A 23,064-nucleotide genomic window follows, 5' to 3' on the forward strand; every position below is an offset into this window, starting at 1 on the left:
GCGCCCAAGGGGCGGGGCGCCGGGGATCGGGGGGGGGGGGGGGCGTTGCGCGGCGCCGCGCCTGTGCCGGGCGGGCCAATGGCGGGCGGGGAAATGGCGGGCGGGGAAACGGCGGGCGGAGTCGTGCCTCAACCCGTGTGCCGCCATCTTGTGGGGAGCGCGGAGCTGCCCGGGGTTGTGGGGGCGGTACATGTGTGCAGAAAAGGAGGTTTAGAAATCAGCTGAGGCTAGGGGCTGGTGGAGGGAGGAGGTGGGGACGTTTGGTGGAGGGAGTGACCGCTTGCTTTCCGCTGGGGGTAGTGGCCAGGTTGCAGGGTTTGGGGTTTTCTCGTTTTAGGAAGGCGTGAGGTTATCTCCGTGCCTGTGCTGGAGCTCAGTTTGTGACTGTTCTAGAGCAAGGGTCAGTAAAAGAAATTAAAAGGAGGTGGGCCGTCTATAGGATATAGAGCTACTGGAGTGAGTCCAGAGGAGAGCTATGAAGGTTATGAGGGGACTGGAGCACCTGTCATACGAGGACAGGCTGAGAGAGTTGCACCTGTTTAGCCTGGAAAAGAGGAGAGTGAGGGGAGACATCATCAATGTGTATAAGTATCTGAGGGGAGGGTGTCGAGAGGATGGAGCCAGTCTCTTCAGTTGTACCCAGCGACAGGACAAGAGGCAATGGGCACAAACTGAAACACAGGAGGTTCCAGCTCAATATGAGGGGGCACTTCTTTACTGTGAGGGTGACAGAGCACTGGAACAGGTTGCCCAGAGAGGCTGTGGAGTCTCCTCTGGAGATACTCAAAACCGGCCTGGATGCCATCCTACACAGCGTGCTGTTGGTGATCCTGCTCCGCCCACGGGTTGGACTAGATCTTCAGAGGTCCCTTCTGACCTCAACATATCTGTGATTTTGTTACCCCAAAGCAAGTGGGGTAGCAGGCCAAGCCCTGCCTGTGTCTAAAAGTAATAAAACCCCTTTCTTACTGAAACATCTTTCTGTTTTGTGTCATCTGTAAGGGGGCAGGAATGATAAAGAGTTGTAGCTGTCTTGTTGGAAAGAATATTTGTGTTCTTTCCAGATTGCATCTTTTACTAGTGTAAATTTTCCCCTGCATTTTCAAGCATTTGTTGTGAACCTACTGTATCCTTTGAAGTGAGAATAAATTCTGTATCTCATTAAGAAGTGGAAGGTCAAATAAGCTGAAGCTCCAGAGACTTGGTTACAGAACATGCTGTGAGAGGGGGAGATGCTTTACAAGAAGCAAGGTGCAGTGGATGATGAGTCAAATGGAAACATTCTGAGCACTTACTAATTAGAAACAACATTCAAAAATGTGGACATAAGCAGTTCACTATGGGCTCTAGGAACTTAGGGTAGTTGACATCTATCTGTGTTTAGGCCTATAAAAACATGCCTAATTACCTCAAGCGACAGTAGTTATTTAGAAAGGATGGATGACATACCATTAGGAATGAAAGTGGGTCAAATAGGCATAAACATCCTGAAGAAGTGTTGGTTTTGTGTGTGTGAGGGATTTTTTGGTTTTTGTTTTCTGAGGAAAAAAAAATCTAATAGAATAGATGAACACTAGGGGTCAGTATTGTTTCATAGCTGAATCGTCACAGTGTTTAGTAGATTTTTATCAACAAAATAATGGAATGATTTTCCATTTACAAGTGTGTCAAGGATTATGGGTTATATGAGCTATTTGTGGAGAATGGACAGCAGCAGCAAGAAAAAAAAATAAAATCATTTATACATGTGGCAGGAAGATTTTTCAGACATCATACTACCATACATTTCCATGTTATTTGACAGATACCTACTTTTTAAAGATGAGTCTTTTGTAGGTTCTATTAACTGGTAACATCTGTGGATCTGGACTAATCCCCTTCTGTTCCTAGAGAGCAGGAAATGGATTCTATATGTTCAAGTATATTAGTTACATAAAATCATATATGCTAAAACAACTTTCTACATTTTTTTTAGGTGGAGAAACAGTCTTCAAAAGCACCGTTATCAACGGTGAATCCTCAATGAGATTTTGTTTATTTTTTTTGCAAGTTCATATTTTCTGGGAAAATATAATGTGTAATCATCTTTCTATTTAAGATATTTGTGCTGGAAAATTAAATTCATCCAGCTTTTTTTCTACCACAGTAGTCTGTTTATGAAGAAGAGGATTGAAATGGGAAGAGAACAGGTAAAACTTTATGATTCTTGTGGCTTTAAAAACCCAGGACTTTTATTTTAAGTGAAACTAATAATGCAAACTGTATTACTTTTGATTCACATTTGGCAATCCAGTTGTGTCTGCCTGCGCCTCAGATCTACAGATGGAGATTTTCCCCTGTGAATACCTTGCAGTCCCTTATGATCGATTTCCTCCAGGATGTGAGATTTATTTCTTCAGTCTGCTTTAAATATTTCTGCTAGGCTTTGTATTCCTAGATTGAAATGGAAGTCAGGCTTCTGTTGTGACAAATTGAAGTCTAACCTGGTTAGACATACTGGCTTTCAGGTAAATATGCCACAGCAATCCAGATTTCCACAAAGTGTAACTGTCTTCTTGTGATACTAGCTACTTACTTTGTTTAACTGGTGGAAGGATTTGTTGTCAGAGTTTTTGCAGGTCATGTTTCAGAGCCCTGAGTGTACTATTAAGTCTTAATGGCCCCTGAGCTGCCTCCCTGGGGTTTCCAGCCTTTGCCCATGGGTCCTGGTAACCCCATTTCAGCTCAGCCCTGGGACTCCAGTCCTGGTCTGAACTAAATGTCAGGACTCAGTGAGAGCCAGCTGCTTCCTTAGGGATGAGGAGCTGAGGGAGGGCAGGACAAGCATGAAAGTAGTGACTATACCAGCTTGGGCCCAGTCCTGCAGTGCCAAGTGAGGTGAGTGGAGCAGGCCAGGAGGAGCGCACAGTCCTAACTGAAAAGGAAAGCAGTGATGACAATCAGATCTTGGATGCTGCTCCAGGCTTTGGAGGGAAATGTGCTGAAGATTCTCTCCTTGTCCTTCCAAGTAGTGATCTCATCTGTTAATGCTGTCTCTTTCTGACTGTGTCTGTCTCTTCTGATGGCACTGCTCAAGAGCTTTTCTCTTTCCTTTGTCAGTCCTGTTACGTGAACAGATACACAATGACACAGAGTGAGCAAAACTTGCTGCATGCCATTCATTTTGTGGTAATTTCACTTATAGGTCACTGGGTAAAAAGCAAGTTAAAAAAGGAGAGTTGTTGCTAACCCATTTAGTTTGTGTTCCAGGGCTTTTATAACTGTTTCATATGGTTGGTTCCAGTTTCCATATTGAAGTATAAGCACAGTAATACTTCATCCATAATAGGGCCATCATTATGCAGTAGTAATCAGAGATTGTTTGCCACATTCCTCCAAAATGTGTGTGTAAGTCAGCTACAAAATTGTATACGAGTTTTCAAATAGTTACTATTTTTAGTCAACGAGGAAATCGGCCCTACTTCTGATGAGTTTTGAATTGGACTCTCAAATCCTGTTTGCCTTATGAGAGGGGAGGAAAGGAAAATTGTAAAATAGTTATATAATCCCATCATTGTAATTACCAAAGATGCACCAGTGACAGAATCTCTTTATGCTTGTCCTTTTTCTGGCATTCAACCCCTACGCAAGCTTTACTGGAAGCAGGATAATGAACTACATGGGCAGGATAGCTGTTCTTATGGGTCTTCTGACCACTTCTTATTCCTCTTTCCAGTTTTTTGTTGTTTCTTTCTTTTTTTCTGTAAGAAGGAAATAAACAGTCCCTGAATTCTATATTGAGATCAAAAAGGCACTCTGTGATCAAAATGAATTTAAATGGAGATCAATAACGAGACTAGTGATTTATGAATTAAATTAGCATTTCACTTAGGGATGCATCTTCCTTTGTTGCAACACTGACTTGAGAAGTTGTAAATCTGTTTTACTGATAGGGCTTTGCCATTTGAAATCTACCATGACAGTTAATGACTACCTGTATTGTTACACCATTTTCAAATGCAAATTTTATTGGGCTGGAAAACATCAGTAGAGTCTAATCTGGGGAATCAGTTTAATTTTGCCCTCATACATATAAAAAAAAATCCTACTGGCTTCAGTGGGACCAGTATTCAAATAAATAGTGGAAGAATTGGGCTCTGTATTAATTGTGCTTTGGGAAAGCTGTTTGCAATACACTAAACTAAGGACAAAGCTTATGCATTAAACATTTGCAACAGAAGTATCTTCTTCATGTCTTGGAATTCATGAATTGTGGCCCTTTTAATAACAGCTAGTCTTACCTTGTGTATCCTACCCATTTTTTTCTGTAGGTATAAATAATGCTGGACTGATGGACTTAGGTTTCAGTTGAGATAGTGAGGATAAAGTGGGTGAATTTGATGGTGGGTCACACCTTATTTTAATTGTATTGATGCTTAAATCATTAAGAATTTGAAAGATGTATTATGAAAGCTTTCCAGCCATTTGTTTCAGCCATGTAGGCAGGAAGCTAATTTGCTTGGTGGCAAGGATCTTGTAATCGTACCTAGAATTGCATCTTCTCCCATTTGCCGACCCTGATGATGTTGACTTAGAGGCTTTTTACTGACTTTGATGTCTTTACTGGCATTAACTGATCAGCTGCCAGAGATTGTTTCTGACATGAGTCACTTTTATAGACTGACTATGTGACAAGAACAAGTGCTATTATGTTAACCAGGCAATAACAGATTGCTTTGGTACCATGGTAAAAGGATAAGAACTCAAAAGTTACTTTGAGTACAGTTTTTTTTTCCAAGTTGTTTCTTTTCTTTGTGACAGAGGGAAAAAGGTAGTATACAAATATTATAGAAGGATATATATATATTTTTGTTCTCCTACAAAGAAGGAGAATTCTCCAGAAATCCTGTTGACTTCCACACTGAGTGAGACAGCAAAAATTCCTTCAATACTACATTATGAAAAAAACAGACCTGACAAATTTTGGGAGAATGTGATGAAAAGAATATCTAATTTTTACTATGTAACAATGTCCCAGTCCTCCATCAAAGTTAGGGAAAGAACATACTCGCATGTAGTGATAGTCCACGTGCTGTGTTTTTCCAAATGCTAAGGGTGAGGAGACTAAAGTTTGTGGAACAAACAACTCTAAACTTCAGTATGCACACCACAGTCAGTTGAGTTAGGAGGACTGCAAAGGAGGATATAAAAGTTTCAGAAGCTGTAGCGTAGTCTGCATATTGAACAAGCAGCAGGTACTGAAAGTGGAAGGCATATAGTCACTTATTCATATGACACAATTTTGTAAGTAAATTAGTTAACACACCTGAGCAGCAAAGCTATAAACCTGTGTACAGTTGCTAACAGACTTGAAGACTATAGTGCCATCACTACCTTCTCTCTCACGATTTATGTAAAACAAATGCAACAATAGTAATTCAAGCAGAAGTGTGTGTGCATGTGTGTTTTCTGTTTAGACTGTTCTCATTTGTATTTTAAACTGTATCTTTGCCTTGTACTGCTCCGAGTTCAAGAACATTTTTCTCATCCACTTAAGTGTTCACATGGTTCACTTAAAATCCACTTTTGTATAGTACCTGCTTAAATGACCCTTTGTGATGTTCTTGCTTTGTCTTCTTATCCACAGGCGATCCCTAGACCAATTAAAAAAAAAAAAAAGGTCAAATTCTCATTTAAAATCTCTGCTGCAATTCTGTTACTGAAATCAAGTGTTTTCCTGAGTAGCAGAACTAATGAAACCTTGAGCCTCCTGTGAAGTTATGTTTTCTGGTTGCATTTTTTGATGCATGAGGTCTGACCGAAGCTTTTCCAATGTTTGAACTATTAGCTGACAAGTCTTGTCTGGACTCTCTGGACTCGGAATAATTTATCAATGACCAATTATGTTCTGCTACAACACCATCTTGTACCAAAGCCTCAAATTTTTCCTTCTAATCCCCCAAAGCATATTAACAGACTGCCTGAAAATAACCTGTTTTTTTATCGCTTTCCCAGCGTACCAGAAGTTCTGTGCTCCTCTACTCTGCCTGCCAGTGGAAGTGCCTCAAGTCTCCATCCAGGCATGCATTCATGTCCAGCGATGTACTACCCTGCTGTTCAGCAAAAAAAAAAATAAAATAATAAAAATAAACATTGCTATCTCTGTATTAGAGTTGTAACACAGGTGAATTATTGCAAGTACTTTTAAAACCCTTTGCATTTCTCTTAAATAGCATTCTATTTTCATTTAATTTTGTTCTTTTTCTGAGGAAACAAGGTAGCTAGGAAACTATTCTAGCCCTTTGTGTTCTCTTGATTGTCCTAATAAGCTTGCCAATTTTATCAAAATTATGCATATAATTAAGTTCCTGCATTTTTTTTCCTCAAATCAGTGACCATGTAGAGAAGATAACATAACCATATATTAGCAGAGTTGAACTTTTGTGTGTACACATCTTATTAGATACCAGGCAATGGAGTGTCCTTATGCCATAGTCACAGAAAAAGTTCCAGTCCCAGGCAGCAGCAGCTTTGACATTAATGCAAATTAATGAAGATACCACACTTAGTCATTACTTTGTGCAAAGATTATGTTTCTTACCTTTTCTTATCAATGTTCTTTCAGGGCTAAATTCTCTTCCCTCCTTAGTACCTAGCTTCGGCTGTGACCATCTTCATTTTCCTTCCTGGTGTTTTCTTTCTGCAAGTTTCTCAGTCAGTCTTCACTCTCACTCCTGGAGTGAAGATTCTGCCTCCAAAGCTTTAGAGTCCTTCTTTTTCTCCCAGCAGTTAAAGGGTTTGGTTTCTCTGTCCCAAGGTCTTCTCTTTTTACATCTTCTCACTCCTCCCTCTCCCCCCTGCTGCCTGCAGGCATTCTTCTTCTGCCCAATCTGTTTCCTTTTGGACTACTTATTCTTAACAGGACCTTATCCCTTTTTGTCCTCATCGAGGTTTCCCCTTTTACTGCAGATTCCTTTTGCTCTGCCCTTAGCTGACACGGGATAATTCTCCTTCCCAATTCTGATCACAAGAAGCTCTTTTTCAAAGCCACGGCAAGCAAAGTGGAAGCTTCTAGCCCCAGAAGGACGGAAGGTGCTGCTAGGAGGTGAGAGGGGGCCGGGGAAGCCGCCTTACCTGCGTGGGACGGGGGAAGAAGCAGCCTCTGTCCCCTGTGTACTCGTCCGGGCAGAGATGGGGCTTGCTCTTTGGGGTCCCTTGCACTGGCTGTGGTGACACATCGCAGGGTGTTGAGCAGCTCTCAGCTTTCCTACCTGTTCATTCTCCTTTTTCTTCTCCACCTCTGTTTTCCCCCTACTTTGCTTTCTCCTCCTTTGCCCGTCTCCTGGACTTGTTAAAACATGTCCAGTAGGCTTTTTCTTCTTTCACAACACTTTACTGAACCATTCTTAAAAAAAAAAAAAAAAACAAACTTGCCTTTTTTATGCCCTTTTCCTTCTTTTGCTGTGCTCTAATCTATTTATTTTTACATTTTGAAGCGTGGTCTTTTTCAAGAGAATGAATAGCTGCAGATGAAGAAAAAAAGCCCAGCAATATTGTCCGTTTTCTTCAGGCTACTTTCCAATGTGTTTAGTGCAACTGAGGGGAACTGGCCAGTCTCTGGATAAGGCAGGGTGACCTGCTCCGGGACACCTTTCTGGGGCTCAGCTGTGTGTTTGAGGTGGCAGAACTGCTTCATTCTGCTTTCAGCAGAGCAGCAAAAATTGAATTAGCTTTCCTTCATCACTTTATTGGTCCATCCGGACTTAGAGAGGATTGCCAAAATAGCAGAGCTTGTGAAAGGTGCCATAATCCTCCTCTGACGACCCCTGTGATCCTTCAGCAGTCCAGGAAGGCAACATGATTTAATCTGCAGACGATCTCTCTTATTAGATCCCCAGCAACGTCTGTGCCGCTGCCTGGCTGGCTGGCTCAGTGTATCCTGTGGGGAATTTGTAGCATCCAGACGCTGGCATCTTCTCCTGGCGGAAGCTCAACCATTTGAAAAGAAGGGGAGGAAAAAAAAAACAAAAACCACCACGATCAGGAGGCTTGCACATGCTGTTCTCTGCCTCCTCGCCTGGGTGTTTTGCTGAAGGACTGGGACATCTGCACAGAAGGGAGAGAAGCAGCTGCTGCAGCTTGCCCTGTCTGGGGCTGAAGTTCCTCCAGTGCTGCGGGGGCTTGAGTGTGGGGAGGCGAGCAGCGAGGACAGGCTCGCACTGCCCGGAGCATACACAAACGGACTTGATTAAAATATTTCCAGCCTAATGGCCTCCGGCATAAACAAGCTTCATCAGCCCGGGACTTGCAATGGATCTAAAGCCCTTCGCAGCAGCTCGGCGGAAGGATGCAATACGGAAATTCACATGAAAATGTGCAAGAAGATTGCCCAGCTCACCAAGGTAGGTCTGCCCATGGCAGCCTTCCCAGCGAGGTGAGGCTGCCCCAGCCCAGGCTCGGAGCTGCCTCTGCCCGTGGCCCCTGCCTGGGAGGAGGGCAAGGAAAGTGCTGCTGTCCTGTAAGGTGCTTCCTGAGAGCATCCCTGTGCGCAAACTTCGTTTCCAACAGTTCCCTGCAGGTGCTACAGAACAGCCTTCGCAGGTTGCCTGTGTGGCTGGCGACCTGGGTTTCACACGCAAAAGCTCTAATTAGTGGGGAGCGACAGGGAGAAGAGCTCAGGCTATGCGAAGACAAAGGGTTTGTCTTCGTGTCTGCACTCTGCTCAAATGAATTGACCTTAGGGGCTTTTTCCTGGAATTACCAAGATGTCATTTCACCTGCATTTTATAGATTCTCATGTGATTTTGTTGCACAGCTGCAGCCAAACTGTGGTGCTAAAGAGTATTACTTCTTGTCTCGTGCTTAATTGTAACTGATGTGCATAAACGGAAACTCATTAAATGACCTTAGTAAAAGACAGGAGTTGGAGAAGACAGAACTAGATGACTTAATATATGGTACTAAAACTTTCAGTCAATACCAAGCTACACTAAGAAATGTTTGAATATTTTCTTCTTTAAAAAAAAAAAGAGAGAGAGAGAAAATCTGTAGCAGGTGACAGTTACCTTTTAAGCTACGTTTATGCTTCACCTTTGTTAGTGAGAAAAAGCTATTTCATACCCTGGTTATTAACACTTTTAACACTTTTACATGCTCTGTATCTTTACTGCATTTTAGCAATGCAAAAACACTGACTATAAATGCAGGTCAAACAATAGGAAAGCATTAGAATGTTTGAGTTAGAATGGCTTGCTAGAATGGCTTGCCATTGTTCTCGTCTAATGATGACTATATATGATAATCTATGTTGTGTATTATACATAGACAAGAGCTACCTATACTTACACATGTACTCACTGTATATACTTACTATACTGTACCTATGCCCATGCTTACTTACCAGTGCTTTGGTTGGATGTTTCTATAAGAGCACCATAAAAAATTTGATCCTTACTTTTTGCCCACAGATGCATGCATTGCTCTTTAAGGCACGTGTTGATTCTGTGGTAATTGTAAGCTAACTGTCCAAGTACATGACAATATTGCTTTTTATTATTCTTAGAGAGAAGCACTTTCTGTTTATTGATACCATTCCCGATTCCTCAAACAGAGTGAAATGTGCACGGAAAGATGTCTGTAAATCAGATTATGATTTTCCTAAATTTGTTGGTCTCTGTCTGGTATTCAGTTGCTATCTTAGATTGATATTAAGTAAAAATTGACCATAAATACCACTCAAAAAAAAAAATCCCTTTTCTAACAGAAAAGCAGTAACTGTGTCTCTTGTGCTAATTGGGAGCTGATTATACTTCAGAGTAGAAGAGTTGAGGAATTACCAGCTCCTTCTTTCTGAGTAATCCATTTCTCAACATCTGACCTAGAGCATATTGATGAGATCTGTGCAAAGAAACCCTTCTTCAACTTTTCAACTCCACAAGCTGAATTCATATTCTGTGAGATTTCTGTGCCTTCCTTTTTATACATCATGATTCTTTTTAAAGTCTCTCTAATCTCAACTCTTTTGAGGGAAAGAATGCCTTATTCCATGTAAAAACTATTTGATTACTTTATAAAGATAGACTTAGAGTTGGGGGATAAAAACTTTTGAGAGCTATTTTTGCATCAGAAAGGCGACAATTTTACCTCAGAACAAAGGATCCTGGCAAAATGTTAGTAAGGCTTTCATCAAATTATATGTTCCTGATAAATTTCTACTGTTAAAAGGTGGGTCGGGTAATTTCTACTTTTAATAGAAGTCCTTATCTGGATACTTTTAAGTCATCTTGTTTTATACTTGAAACTCAGAAAAGTACTTCTGAAAAGCAAATCATTCTGTTTTAGAATGTGGCTTTTCAAGAACCAATTTTCTCTGCTATAACACCATGATTACAGAGAACTTGGGGCAGGATTTGAATTTTAATCATACACTTTCTTTTCTATATTCTGAGTATACTATTGCTATACCAACAGCAAACAGCTATGAAGTAAAATCTGAGATTGCATTAGCAGAAAAATGGGTATATGAAAAAAGTGTTATAATCGGTTTTGGCCTAGGAACTTTGAGAGCTCCCTTTCAAATCACTCTCATTTCATTTCTGTTACAGTTGGGATAACCATAATGAATTCATTCTTAGTTTTGATTTGCTCATAGGGTTCTCTTTTCCTGTTTCTAACATAGTATGACCTACTGCTATCTGTTATACAACTACAACTTTCTGTCCTAGTGATGACAATTTCATTGACAATTTCATTGAATCATCTCCACATGGACAGTGGGATTGAGTGCACCCTCAGCAAGTTTGCTGATGACACCCAGCTGTGTGGTGTGGTTGACACACTAAAGGGAAAGGATGCCATCCAGAGGGACCCGGACGTGTTGGAGAGGTGGGCCTGTGCAAACCTCACGAGGTTCAACAAGGCCAAGCGCAAGGTCCTACACTAGGGCCAGGGCAATCCCAAGCACAAATACAGGCTGGGCAGAGAATGGACTGAAAGCAGCCCTGAGGAGAAGGATGTTGGTTGATGAGAAGCTCAACATGAGCTGGCAATGTATGTTTGCAGCCCAGAAAGCCAACAGTATCCACGGCTGCATCAAAAGCAGCATGACCAGCATGGTGAGGGAGGTGATTCTTTCCCTCTATGTTGCTCTCATGAGACCCCACTGGGAGCGCTGCATTCTGCTCTGGGCCTCCCAGCACGAGAAGGACATGGACATATTAGAATGAGTCCAGCGGAGGGCCATAATAAAGATGATGAAGGGGCTGGAGCACCTCTCCTGTGAAGACAGGCTGAGGGAGTTGGGGTTGTTCAGCCTGGAGAAGAGAAGGCTCCGGGGAGACCTTGGAGCGGCCTTCCAGTACCTAAAGGGGGCCTGCAGGAAAGCTGGGGAAGGACTCTGTCAGGGAGTGTAGGGATAGGACAAGGGGTAATGGCTTTAAACTAAAAGAGGGTAGGTTTAGTTTAGATACTTTGAAGAAATTCTTTCCTTTGAGGGCTGCAAGGCACTGGAACAGCTTGCCCAGAGAAGCTGTGGATGCCCCATCCCTGGAGGTGCTCAAGGCCAGGCTGGATGGGGCTTTGAGCAACGTGGTCTGGTGGGAGGTGCCTCTGCCCGTGGCAGGGTGTTGGAACTGGGTGGTGTGATTCTGTTCATCCACTCTGCATTGTGGCAAAAGGAGAAATGAATACAATATGTTTAAATTAGGTGTATGATACAAAAGCTGCCTTGCATTCTGTTTCTCTGTTTTATAGTCAGTGGTGGCTGCCTCCTACTCAAAGGCAAAGGAGCAGCGTGCAGAGACATCAGTAGCAGAACCAAGCTGGGCAAGGTGATGGTTTCTATCAGCAGTGTGAACTGCTGGTGACATGGTACGATGTTTGTTGGTACGGGAATCCCCACAAGTAATGAAGGCACAGAGATCTTGAAAGCAGCTCTCATTCTACTGTCCTGCTGTTTCTGCTTTTGGAGAGGTAGAACAGAGCAACTTTTCACACCTTCGGTCATGTAGTGCTTTTTCTGTTCTGCACTTTTTTTGCTGTAGTAGTAAAAATACAAACCTCCAGAAATTCTGCCTCAGGTGACAAACTACTGCTTTCTGTAGCTCATATGGAGGCCATTTATGAGTTTTTTAGAAGCCTGGCCCTCCTTTTCAAAGACTGACTCTTACCACTGTTGACATTTCACCAAGCACGTTTGTTCTGTTGCATGTTCAAGGTGTTCAACACAGACTGCATCGTGCCTGCTCCGTTCTGCCCTGCCAGTACCCGTCTGTCCTTGCAAAGGATCTCAGCGCTTGGGAGCCTGAAATTAAAGGTGCAGATGTCAGATGGTAATAGCAATAGTTGTAGTGCTCTGGTATTGGAATAGCTATCCACTAAACTGAAAGTGAGGAAAAATGCATCTGTTTGAAAGTGCAAAAATAAATAAATAATTTTAATTGCCAAGTAATGGAATTGGAGTCTTTCATAAGCAGAACTGACTTGAGGGGTGATTTGGATTTAGTAGATGCAGAGAAATACAATGTGGATAAGCTGTGTATTCAGTATGGCATATTTATAAGCTCAGTCAGGCTCCCCTCCTCCTCCTACTCCCCCTCCAAAAAAGTAAGGTGGCTTTTACAATTCACAGCAGAATTAACCACAGACTCTTGTTTACCATTAGACATCTGGCTTCCCATATTTGAAGTACACTAACGAAAACATGGCAGGATTTTATTGTTCATTGTGCAGTTTAGTTTCTTCTTTTAAATCATTAGCTCATGGTACTAAATGAATATGAGACTAACCAGGTTTTGTTTTAAAAATATATTCTAAAAAAAGAAATTACAAATTAAAACCTGAAGTTTTTAATGCGAGTAAAAAATGTACAAGACCTGGTAATATTAGTGACTTTGGATGAGAGATGTCTGGGTCTTCTGTCTTTTGACATTAAAATAAGGTTACTTTGCAGCTATTTCTCAATAAACTTGGCTTTGAGTTTTCAGAAGATAACTCATGAGATTTAAGAAGTAAAAAAATTCAGACAGAAAAATTCTGCTTCCAGATGGGAATGCCCATCTGTAGTTGTCATTCACATAGACAGATGACACACTTGTTTGGTAGATACCTTTCTGCAACATTTGAATTAATAGGGACTTCAGTTGGTACATTTTCATGACTGTAGCAGAAAGCACAACTTTGTGCCAGTGATGTAGTCTTCATCAAACTCTGCACCCTTGGTATGCTCTTTTGTGCATATCAATTCCTTGCATTTCCAGTATGTTTAGCAATAACACGGAGTTTAAAATGTGTGGTGAATTTTATAAGAAGCATTGGGCTCCCTGCTGCCTCAGGCTATGGGTTTCTAATATCCACTGGCTATTACAGGATTTTCATCTGCTTACAGTTTCTCAGGACAGTTCTTTTCACTTGAGATAGGATGAGGAATGCAAGTGAACTCTTGAAGAAGAGTGTTTAGGAGCATGGATCAGCTTTCAGTGAAAAGGCAGCCTGGACAGAGCTGGCAAGCACTAGGTACAGTACAGATATCCATGATATTCAGGCTTCTTTTCAAACCTCTGCAGTGGGGCTCAGGCAAACCTAACGCCCTGGAACCAAGCCTGGTATGAATAACTAGGGTGGTGACCTTATCTGGTTATCAGAGAGCTCCCTAAGTCACGAAACAATTCTGTTTCCTTCTCAGAGACAAATTCCTGGAGACCAATGGAGGAATATTTTTAATGAGGAGAGATAGTTACTCATTTCCTCTAGGGGTTCTTGTGACTCTTTATGGGGAATTTGGGAGCTTTGTTGCAAGAAACACATTTTAAATTGTAGTATTTCTGGTTAAATAGATTTCTATTTTTTTAAAAATCAAGCAGTCTGGTGAGAATTCTGCATATGTTGAATCCTGTGGACCTAAACGGAGGAACAGAGTGCCAATGCAGGGAAAAGTTAATTGCTGGTAAAACACAGTAAACCCTTTTTTTTCACCTGCAGGGGAAAGAAACGTCAAGTGGGAACAAGTGTGCTCTTTTTGTACAAGAAGCAGCATAGGCAGATGTTCCTTAACGTCTCTGTGTGGAGCAGCTGAAAATGTTACGTACTCTGGCTGCTTAACACCACCAGTCACCAGAAGGTTTATTGCCCTTCAGCTGAGTCAGCAGAGTAGAAAATATGAACATTATTTAATAAGCTTCAGTGGGAAATGAGTCAGATAAGCAAAACCCACTTTCATTAGTTGTTTGAGGAAGAATGTCTGACTTTTGCACAAAAGTGTGTGAGATACACTAGCATATTCTCCAGCCCTGCAGAGAAGGACATGGAGGCTACGGTGGATGAAAAATTGGATGTGAGCTGGCAATGTGTGCTTGCAGCCCAGAAAGCCAGATGTATCCTGGGCTGCATCAAAAGCAGCGTGGCCTGCAGGGTGTGGGAGGTGATTCTCCCCCTCTGCTCTGCTCTTGTGAGATCCCACCTGGAGCCCTGTGTTCAGCTCTGGGGCCTGAAGGACATGGACCTGTTGGAGTGGGTCCAGAGGAGGGCCACAAAGATGACCAAGGGGCTGGAGCACCTCTCCTGCTAAGAAAAGCTAAGAGAGGTGGGAGGGTTTAGGTTAGGGAAGAATGCTTGAAGGGTGCTTGTAAGAAAGGTGGAGAGACTTTTTACAAGGGCATGTAGTGATAGAACAAGGCGTAATGGTTTTAAGCTAAAAGAGGGTAGGTTTGGGTTAGACTGTAGGAAGAAATTCTTTACGCAGAGGATGGTGAGGCATTGGAAAAAGTTGCCCAGAGAAGCTGTGGATGCTGCATCCCTGGAGTTGTTCAAGGCCAGGCTAGATGGGGCTTTGAGCAACCTGGTCTGGTGGGAGGTGTCCGTGCCCATGGCAGGGAGGTTGGTCTAGGTGACCTTTAAGTTCCCTTCCCAAACCATTTTGTGATTCCGTTATTTAGTTCTATTAGTTTCACTCTAGAGGTGTAAATTTCTGGGAAGAATTAGCAAATCATCTGTATGTGTGCGAGCACATAGATTGTTTACACCACTCCAGTGTTTTGCAGGATAACTGTATATCAGATCATTTAACCTTTCCTATTTTATTTGCCATAAAAAGTGGCTGATAGGTTTGGGGTGGGAATATGATCAAAGTCCAATGGTTTACTCTGGAAGCACATATCAGCTGAGCAGCTGTACCTGTCTGAGCATTCCTGTTTGCCCATGTTCCTAGCTGAAATATGTTGTGTTTCTTAACTAAGTTTAAGTTAAGTTCATTGACCTTATTTACTATGATGTATTAACAGTACTCAGTAACCAGTGCTTGCCGTGGCCCAGCTGATGTGCAATTAGTTATTATGCTACCAGAGCTCTGCTGTGTGCTCAAGGCTTTTTGATGTCAGTTCTCTGGAGTGGTATTCAGCATTCTACAGAAATGAAGCAAAATGGAGCAGCATAAAAACTAGGATCACGCCTTTGGAGCTACAATACTTTTCCTTTGGGCAAAGAATATAAAAACTGGTTTCCACGTAGGCAAAGAAAGAAAGAAAGAATCATTTTGTAAAGCTGCTTACATTTTGTCCTAAAAAGACTAGAAAAGTCAGCTGCCAATATCCCCATGATATATTTGATGATGCATTTGTTTAAATTATTTTTACATACAATTTTCTATCAGGATTTCAAAGGTAGCACTATTGTTGCCTGTTAGCTGACAAAAACGTACAGAGTAAGATTTCTTAACCTGTCAGCAGTACCATTTCCTTACAGACCTGGAAGGGAACTCCCAGATCATAAAGTCCACGTGCAACGTCATGTAATTGTGTTAACTAGTCAAAAACAGTATTAAAGCCACTATTTCCATTAGGAAGTAACCCAGAATCTTCTTATTCAGAAGGCTAGAAACTGTCATTTAAATTAATTCAAGGTATATGAATGGCATCTATGTATTGGAATTACCTTCTTAACATTTTAACAAATTTGTTACCAACTATATATCAAGTTTGCAGAAAATCTGACAGCCTTAGTAATTGACAACTAAAAGCTACTCATAATGGAAGCTGTATATCAGATTTATCAAATATATCACTATCTTGAGGCCCCCATGTAAATCATTTGTTTATAAACAAAATGCATTTTCTAAATATCCACATTACAGGCAGTGGGTAATAAAATATCTATTGGTCCACTAATTGCATAAAGGAAATTTGCAAGGTTATAGTTTATCATGTTCAATCTTTTCTTCATGGATGATGTCCCAAAGTACCCTTTTCAGTGACTTTATAACTATACCTTTCTTCTAACATTTTCTTTAAGCAGTATAGAGAAGTCAGCATTTTACAATGGAAAAGATTATACCCAAATTAGAAGTTATTGCCTACTCAGCTTTCCCACTTAAATACTCTATATTCAGGCTTTTGAACACTTGAACATTGCATGTGGTATATGAAGTATTTTCATCCATAAAGCGTTGTGTTCTTGTTTTCCCTGAAGTCACGTCGCCTTAGGTAAAAAAAAGTGTTTTATTAAAACAGCAGTTACACTGAGGTGGAACTCTTTTCCCAAGTCTGCAGTCAGATCTTAACCACATTAGCTCTCACTGTAACAGCTCACCTGTTTTTCCCAGGTGTGTACCACCAGGCTGTCTCTGTGTGCTGCTGAAGAACCTGTGCTTTTAGTAGGAGCAGACAGACACACAAGTTCTTCTCAGCGGTGCTTAGAGCCATCAGGAGATGTGTGAATTACTCCGGTACCAAGACTGAGTTAATTTATCTTGCCTCCCAGTGGGACACATTAGCTCAGGCTCGGTTGTGCTGGTTCAGACTTGGCATTGTACTTACTGTACGTGCACTTGTCTTCCAAGGGGCTCGGGGGCAGCAGAACGTCACTTAACCCTATTACTGAGGAAGCACTGCCTTTATTTTGTAAGGGAACTACAAACTGTCTGTCCTCAACTTGGGATTTTTCTTAATATCATGAATTCGGTAAAATTCGTCTGAAGTAATATTGCACCTTTTTAATGTAGTTGTCATTCAGAACTTCATATGACTTGGCCCTTAAGCACTTAAACACAGTATTAACTTAAAACTGATCACTACCAGAGCCATTTACTGTTGTAATTGTCTTTGGAAGTTACAGTATTTGGTTGTGACTGTTCACTGACAGTTGGAGGTTTAGATGAGAGCTACCTTTAAATGTAAATATGAGGTTATAGTTGAATATCTGTCATTTTTCAGGAGGAGGGAACTCCCAGAATTTGATAACAGGGCTATTTAGAACAATAGCTGGTACTTTTAAATGTTTTTACTTAATATTGTTCTTACTAATATGCTTAGTATTTTATAGAAATAATGAAATGCCTCAAAACTACAGGACAGGTGATCTTGGTGGTGCTCCTTGCAGTTCTTACCCACTGATCTGCAGATGTACTGGGGCACAGTACAGCTCCTGCCCGCTTGTGCAGCCAGGGTGTACAGTCCTGCAGGCTGCAGCAATAACCACTGCTTCCTGGTCCTTCAGGGGAGTCATGGTTTGCAACACAAATATGATACTTTGAACTTTAATGCTTAAAAATTAAAGATCAAAGCATACATAAAAATTAGTGGAAACATTAATATTCAGGCTAGCTCTTGTGTATTTGCTTAATAAGAATGTCTTCTTGAAATGTGAATGTGAGTAGTGGCTATTTTCAGTCTAGTATTAAGGTAGAAATTGGGGTATGTGTGTAATAACGTAGTATTACGATATCTGTCCTTTGGGTCTTGATTCTGACTTTTATGGTACTGCTTTGTGAGGAGGGAGAGAAACTGAAAGAAAAAAAAGTCTTTTAAAAAACCCTGTGCTGACAAAGACATGAGGACAAGCTGGGGCATATCTGAGGCAGTAGCTCATCTCTGATGGTGCCCAGAGAGTGGCAGGAGTATGACCTGCCTTTAGTGCGCTTGTGCAAGGTACTCTGCCTGCCTCCGGTGATTTCCCTGTGTTTTCTGGAGACCACAGAAGTATCTTCATATTGAATAGCCCTCACTGGATTTTTTTCCAATCAGTTTGTCCCATCACTTCTTGATTTCTACTTGTAGAATTAAATTCTACTGTATTTAAAGTAAGGAAATACTTTGAAAAAACAGGTATTAAGTGAGAACTTGATGAATTTGATTTACTTCATTTAAGACTGGGTAGTGTTGCATTATGATAATCTGTGCCAAGATTCTTAAAGCTCTTATAGAAGGCTAAAGTTTCAGTTAAGCATCATAAAAATGCAAAACAACACCAACCCTTTAAAAGTGCTAAACATGTATCTGCAGTTTTTAACCCCTAAAGATCTTTAAAAATCTGAGACTTGATTGAACATTTTCACTATATTGAGTGCTAATTTGGTAAATGAATTCTATCACCACTGTCTTTAGATCTGGTTTAGATACGTAACAAAAACCAGATAACTAAATTGTCAGTGAAATACAATACAACAGCCTTTTGATTCCTTCTGTTATCACAGAGTTGTGAACTTTACTGAACTTCTGTACTAAAAATTCACATACACTACACTGACCTTAAAACAGACAGAGGGTGGAGTTATAAATTTAGTTTTCTTTTGAAGACATCTATTTCTTGCATGTCAACTGTCTGAAACAGCTTCGTAAGGGTAGTTGAACTCATCCAAGGCTATAAAGGCTAAAAATTTATGGGGGTATTTGAGACCCTGCGGAGTTATGCAAGAACTTTGCCAAGACAGATTGCAAAAGGTGAGCATTAACCATTCTCTGATCCGACAATTTAGTCTTAATCTCTGCTTTTCCATATAGGTGTGCATGTCGAACATATCAGTAGATTTATCAATGAACAAGCATCATCTTTTTAAATGTTTTCATTGAGGTCTGTGTTTTTTCAATAGACACAAATTTGACTTAACTTAACCTTTACTGAAAAATAAAAATTCTGTGACAGCATTGGATTACAGTTTAACCTGATAAATACACTGAAGCTGAATTTGATTCACTGCAGAGATAACAAAGAAATAGAAATAAATTTCATGTAAATGTCATGCTGACTGATTTTCTTATTCTGCTTTATAGTTGCACCCAAAATGTAAAATTGTGGTGCTGTCGTTATTTAAGTTTTGTTAAATGATGTCAAAGTTAGGTAGAAAATGTTTTTGACAGACAAGACGCAACGTGAATCAGGAACTGTAAGCTAAAGTTTTATGACATCAGATTGTAGGGAGGGAGATTCTACAAAGATTTGGTTTAGAGCTCACCTTATTTCACATATGCATTGATGATCTGGAATTAAAAATAAGCAACATACTAAAAATTACAGGTGATACTAATTTGAGGGCAATCATAAACACCTCAGCAAGATTGGGAAAAGGAATAAAAAGGGAATATAGATGGAAAACAAAAGGAAACTACAAAAAGCTTGCTTTTCCAAAATCCTGCATCCAACCAGGTGCACATAGTATTTGTATGCCCAATATCCATTTTGGTTTGTAAGCCAACATGAAGTGGGTATACTGACATGAAAACAACTTTTTAAAACAAAGGTATTTCAAATGGAGCTGTGCTTTCACTTCAGAGGAAAATAAGTTTATTTAGCTTCTTCCAAAGGACTGTAGTCACACCTGGAAATCTAAAAAGTCATAATGCTCTGGTGGCATATACTGTGTTACAGAGTTTTTACCAAGCTGCCATATAACTTGGTTGCTGTAACATCAGTACAGTATACAGCTTTGGAGAACTGTAAGGAGGTGGTAGCCATTGGTATTAAGCTAGTTACTCACGGAGCGATGCAGTGCTTTTTGCATTTGAAGGCAATTCTGTCTGAGTTGTCTAACCAATCATTTTCAGAAATGTTTTTGATGAGCTTTTGATCAACACAACTGTCGAGATGTTTATACCACATTAGTCAGCATCATGTACACTCTACAAGGTACAGGTGCTGAAATCATTTTTCAGTATTTTTCCTTCCAGCAGAATGCACATACACTGCTCAGATTCATCTCGCTTAACTCGAGTCTCTTCAATGAGGCATTTGGGATAGGAATAGAGTAGCTATATTCAGTAGGGAGTGAAAGGCATGTGTGAGGCGCTTAAATTTCAGAATGTACAGAGCAGCAACCCTCTGAAAATTAAATCTTTTAAGAAGGTTAAGATACTGAGGAATCAGTTTCAGCAGTCAAGCTTGAAGATTAAATTTAAAGGCATTCATTTTCAAGTCAGAATTTTTCATTGTGGTTCTAGCCACTATTGAACAGATGTGTGGGAATGATTGATAGAGCAGGGAGTTCAGTTTCTCCCAGTCTTTCAGATAACTCACCTAAGATGTTGGTGATAACCATTAATGTAGAATGTCTCCGATTTGTTCGAACGCTCAGTGGAATTTAAGGAAGCTTGAGGATGAAGTCAGACCTCAGAGGAACCCGATTTCTACTGTCAGACTGAACATAACATAATATGAGACAGGCAGTGCCGATTTACGAGATAAATTCATTGCTAAGGGAGAAGTCTGAGTCACAAAGGTCAGATGTTTTAATGCTCATCTCTGTTTTGCTGATGAAACAAAATAAAAATATGATTGCTAATATCTGACCTAGTTAATTGAAGAGTTGCCCAAACTTATTACAGATCATTCCAAAGCCATGGGCAAAATTAACATTTTCCTTGTAGTTTTTGTGTCTATCTCTGGGAGAGTTAAAAAAAGGTTCATAGAATTATTTTAGTTACCACTTATGGGGAGGAGGAATCTGCAACTATTTCTGTTTCAAAGAAAAAATGGTCAAAAATAGCAGAGAAGATTTAACAACATGTAATCTAAGGCCAATCAGTACACATATCTAAATGTAGACAATGACTTCGTGTCTGTTTGTCTTCTGGAATACGATGCTGTTACTCTCTTCTGTCACATATTTATGTATTCAGACCATGTTTTGCATTTGTGACTCTTTAAGGCTTCTATATTTATTTCATTACCACCAGGGAGGAAGCTGACTTCACATAAAATGTATTTGTGTGTTTGCTTTCATTTATGGGTGACTGAAATTCAATATGTTATTGAATATACAGAGGGCTCCAAAAAGAATGGTTAGACATAGCCAAGCAAATTCAGTAACTGTGGAGAAGTCTTCAGGGTTCATACAACACATGCTCCAGACTTTTGTCACTTATTGTTGTATAGTCTTAAACACATAAATAAAATTAGTCATAACTAATTCTTCAATTAGGCTAGAATTCTGGCCCTGTAATCTTCAATCCTTCCTTAGGGAAAGTCTCAACTGAGAGACCAATAGGCATAATCACAGAATCATGGGATGTGTGAGGTTGGAAGGGACCTCCAGAGGTCATCTTGTCCAACCTCTCTGCTCTAGCAGGGCCACCTGCTAAAGCGTGATTTTTGAGATTTATTGCTGTTACTGAGGTAAGATAAAAGACATTACCTGAGCACTTCTGCGATTCAAACCTAAAGGTGCTTGCAGCTGAGTAATAGCTATCTTGAAATGCTAATCAAGTTAATATGTTAGTCATATGGCTTCTGAAGTGCATCTTCAGTGGTGTTTTAGTTCAAGTCAGGAATGCAGAATTTAATCTTCTTACAGAATTTCTGTTTCAGTCCCTGTATTAGAGGTCAAACCTGATGTATGAGGTGACAACTTGCTAAGAACAAAAAAGGAAATCTCTAAAAAAATCTGGAAAAAAATATTTCTCACAGTATTGTCTTCTTTCTTTACAAGGATTTGCAGTTTATAATTATCCTTTCTGTAGCTAGTGGAGGAAAAAAAAAAGACAACAAAATACATAACTGTAGTGATTGTTCTCTTGCTAAATATAGCAACTGAATTCATAACACTACCATTTACCAGATACTTTAATCTCCTATATTCTTTTCCTTTATCTACAGGTGATATATGCCCTGAACACTAAGAATGATGAACACGAGGCTAGTATACAGGCTCTGAGAGATGCTCATGAAGAAGAAATTCAACACATTCTTGCTGAGACAAGGGAAACAATTCTCCAGTATAAAAGCAAAGCTGAAGAAGAACAATTGCTGAGAAAACATATTCAAGCCCTTGAAATTGCAGTGGAACAACATAAGAGACTAAAGGAAGAAGCCTTGGCAGAGTTAACATTGTGCAAGCAGCAGGTGGAAGAGAGGGAACTGAGGACAGAAGTACAACAGGCACAGATGGTCCTTTCCACAGACACAGTAGATACTAATGCAGACTTTGAAAACAAACTTTTGCATTTAAATCGTGAGTCTCAAGGACTGATGAATGAATGCAAAGCATCTAGGAGACAAAACTTCGATAGAAAAGAAATTTTAGATGAAAAATACAATGTGGAAGGACAAGCTGTAGTAAATGAGATGGAAAACCTGGAGAGTGAGAACCAGAGAGCAATTAAGGAATATACCCAGAAAACAAGCCAGCTGCAAGCTTCCTGTGAGGGAGAAAAAGAGACTTTGAAAAAGTCTGTGCAGCAATCCATGGCAGAAACAAAGAATTGTCAGCAAAGAGAAATGGAGCAAAGGAAGAGCTCAGAGGCTAAGGAAGGTTTTTTGCTACAGCAAGTAAAGAAGCTGGAGGCAGACCTAGAGGAGAAAAGCCAGAAGATAAATGAGAGGAAGAAGCATTCCCAGAAGCTGAAAGAGAGAATACAGGTAGAAAACGGTATATTTTTAAAATTTGGGCAAAGAGAGTTCTTTTAAACATCATTTTGAGTCAAAAGCTTTGTAAACACTAAAGCAGTGCTAGAGGCTTGGAAGAGAAATGGGAGTTTTGGTGCTGAGAATTTTGAAGAAAGAGTTAAGATGATTAGTAACTCATTAGGAGAAGTCTTTGAATGCTAGACTGAGGGAGTCTTTGAATGCTCCCCTGAGGGAGAAGTGAAGTCAATTTGTCTGTTGACTGAACAGAGCTGTTAACTTTCCTGCCCAGAAGTGTGGAGAACCAACCAGGCACTAACACTAGCAGTGATACTTACACAGTACATTCTCCACTTGCATTGTAGCTGTCAGCAGCTCAATGTATTGATATGAACGTGGTCAGATAAGAGACCATGCAGTGAGCTGGCAGGTTAGGAATGAAGTGCTTTGTGTTGTATGACTCTTGAAAGAATGCCTCATTCC

At 40.5% G+C, this 23,064-nt stretch overlaps 1 protein-coding gene and 1 long non-coding RNA gene across 6 annotated transcripts in view; one reads left to right on the plus strand and one right to left on the minus strand.

Annotated features, from left to right (window-relative positions):
* Positions 1 to 4,970: 4,970 nt before the first annotated feature.
* Positions 4,971 to 6,719, minus strand: LOC310899415. Of its 2 annotated transcripts, none has more exons than XR_014584265.1 (4): positions 6,581 to 6,719; positions 6,000 to 6,092; positions 5,577 to 5,633; positions 4,971 to 5,170 (listed from the first exon to the last, which is right to left on the minus strand). It is a non-coding gene; the product is annotated as an uncharacterized lncRNA (long non-coding RNA). The 2 variants fall into 2 exon arrangements; XR_014584266.1 differs by having other exon boundaries at positions 4,971 to 5,237.
* Positions 6,720 to 6,853: 134 nt separating this feature from the next.
* Positions 6,854 to 23,064, plus strand: part of FAM184B (family with sequence similarity 184 member B) — a 39,386-nt gene continuing 23,175 nt past the window's right edge. The window contains exons 1-4 of one of the 4 annotated variants that reach the window (XM_083835763.1): positions 6,854 to 7,084; positions 7,476 to 8,381; positions 12,194 to 12,292; positions 21,835 to 22,596. In XM_083835763.1, the coding sequence (XP_083691889.1) occupies positions 8,247 to 8,381; positions 12,194 to 12,292; positions 21,835 to 22,596 (996 nt within the window). In that variant the 5' untranslated portion in view covers positions 6,854 to 7,084; positions 7,476 to 8,246. Of the gene's footprint in view, positions 7,085 to 7,475; positions 8,382 to 12,193; positions 12,309 to 21,834; positions 22,597 to 23,064 lie in introns of those variants that run through there. The other 3 variants (XM_083835762.1, XM_083835764.1, XM_083835765.1) reach the window with 3 other exon arrangements.

The sequence above is a fragment of the Anser anser genome (assembly GCF_964211835.1).
Source record: "Anser anser genome assembly, chromosome: 4".
Classification (NCBI taxonomy): Eukaryota; Metazoa; Chordata; class Aves; order Anseriformes; family Anatidae; genus Anser; species Anser anser.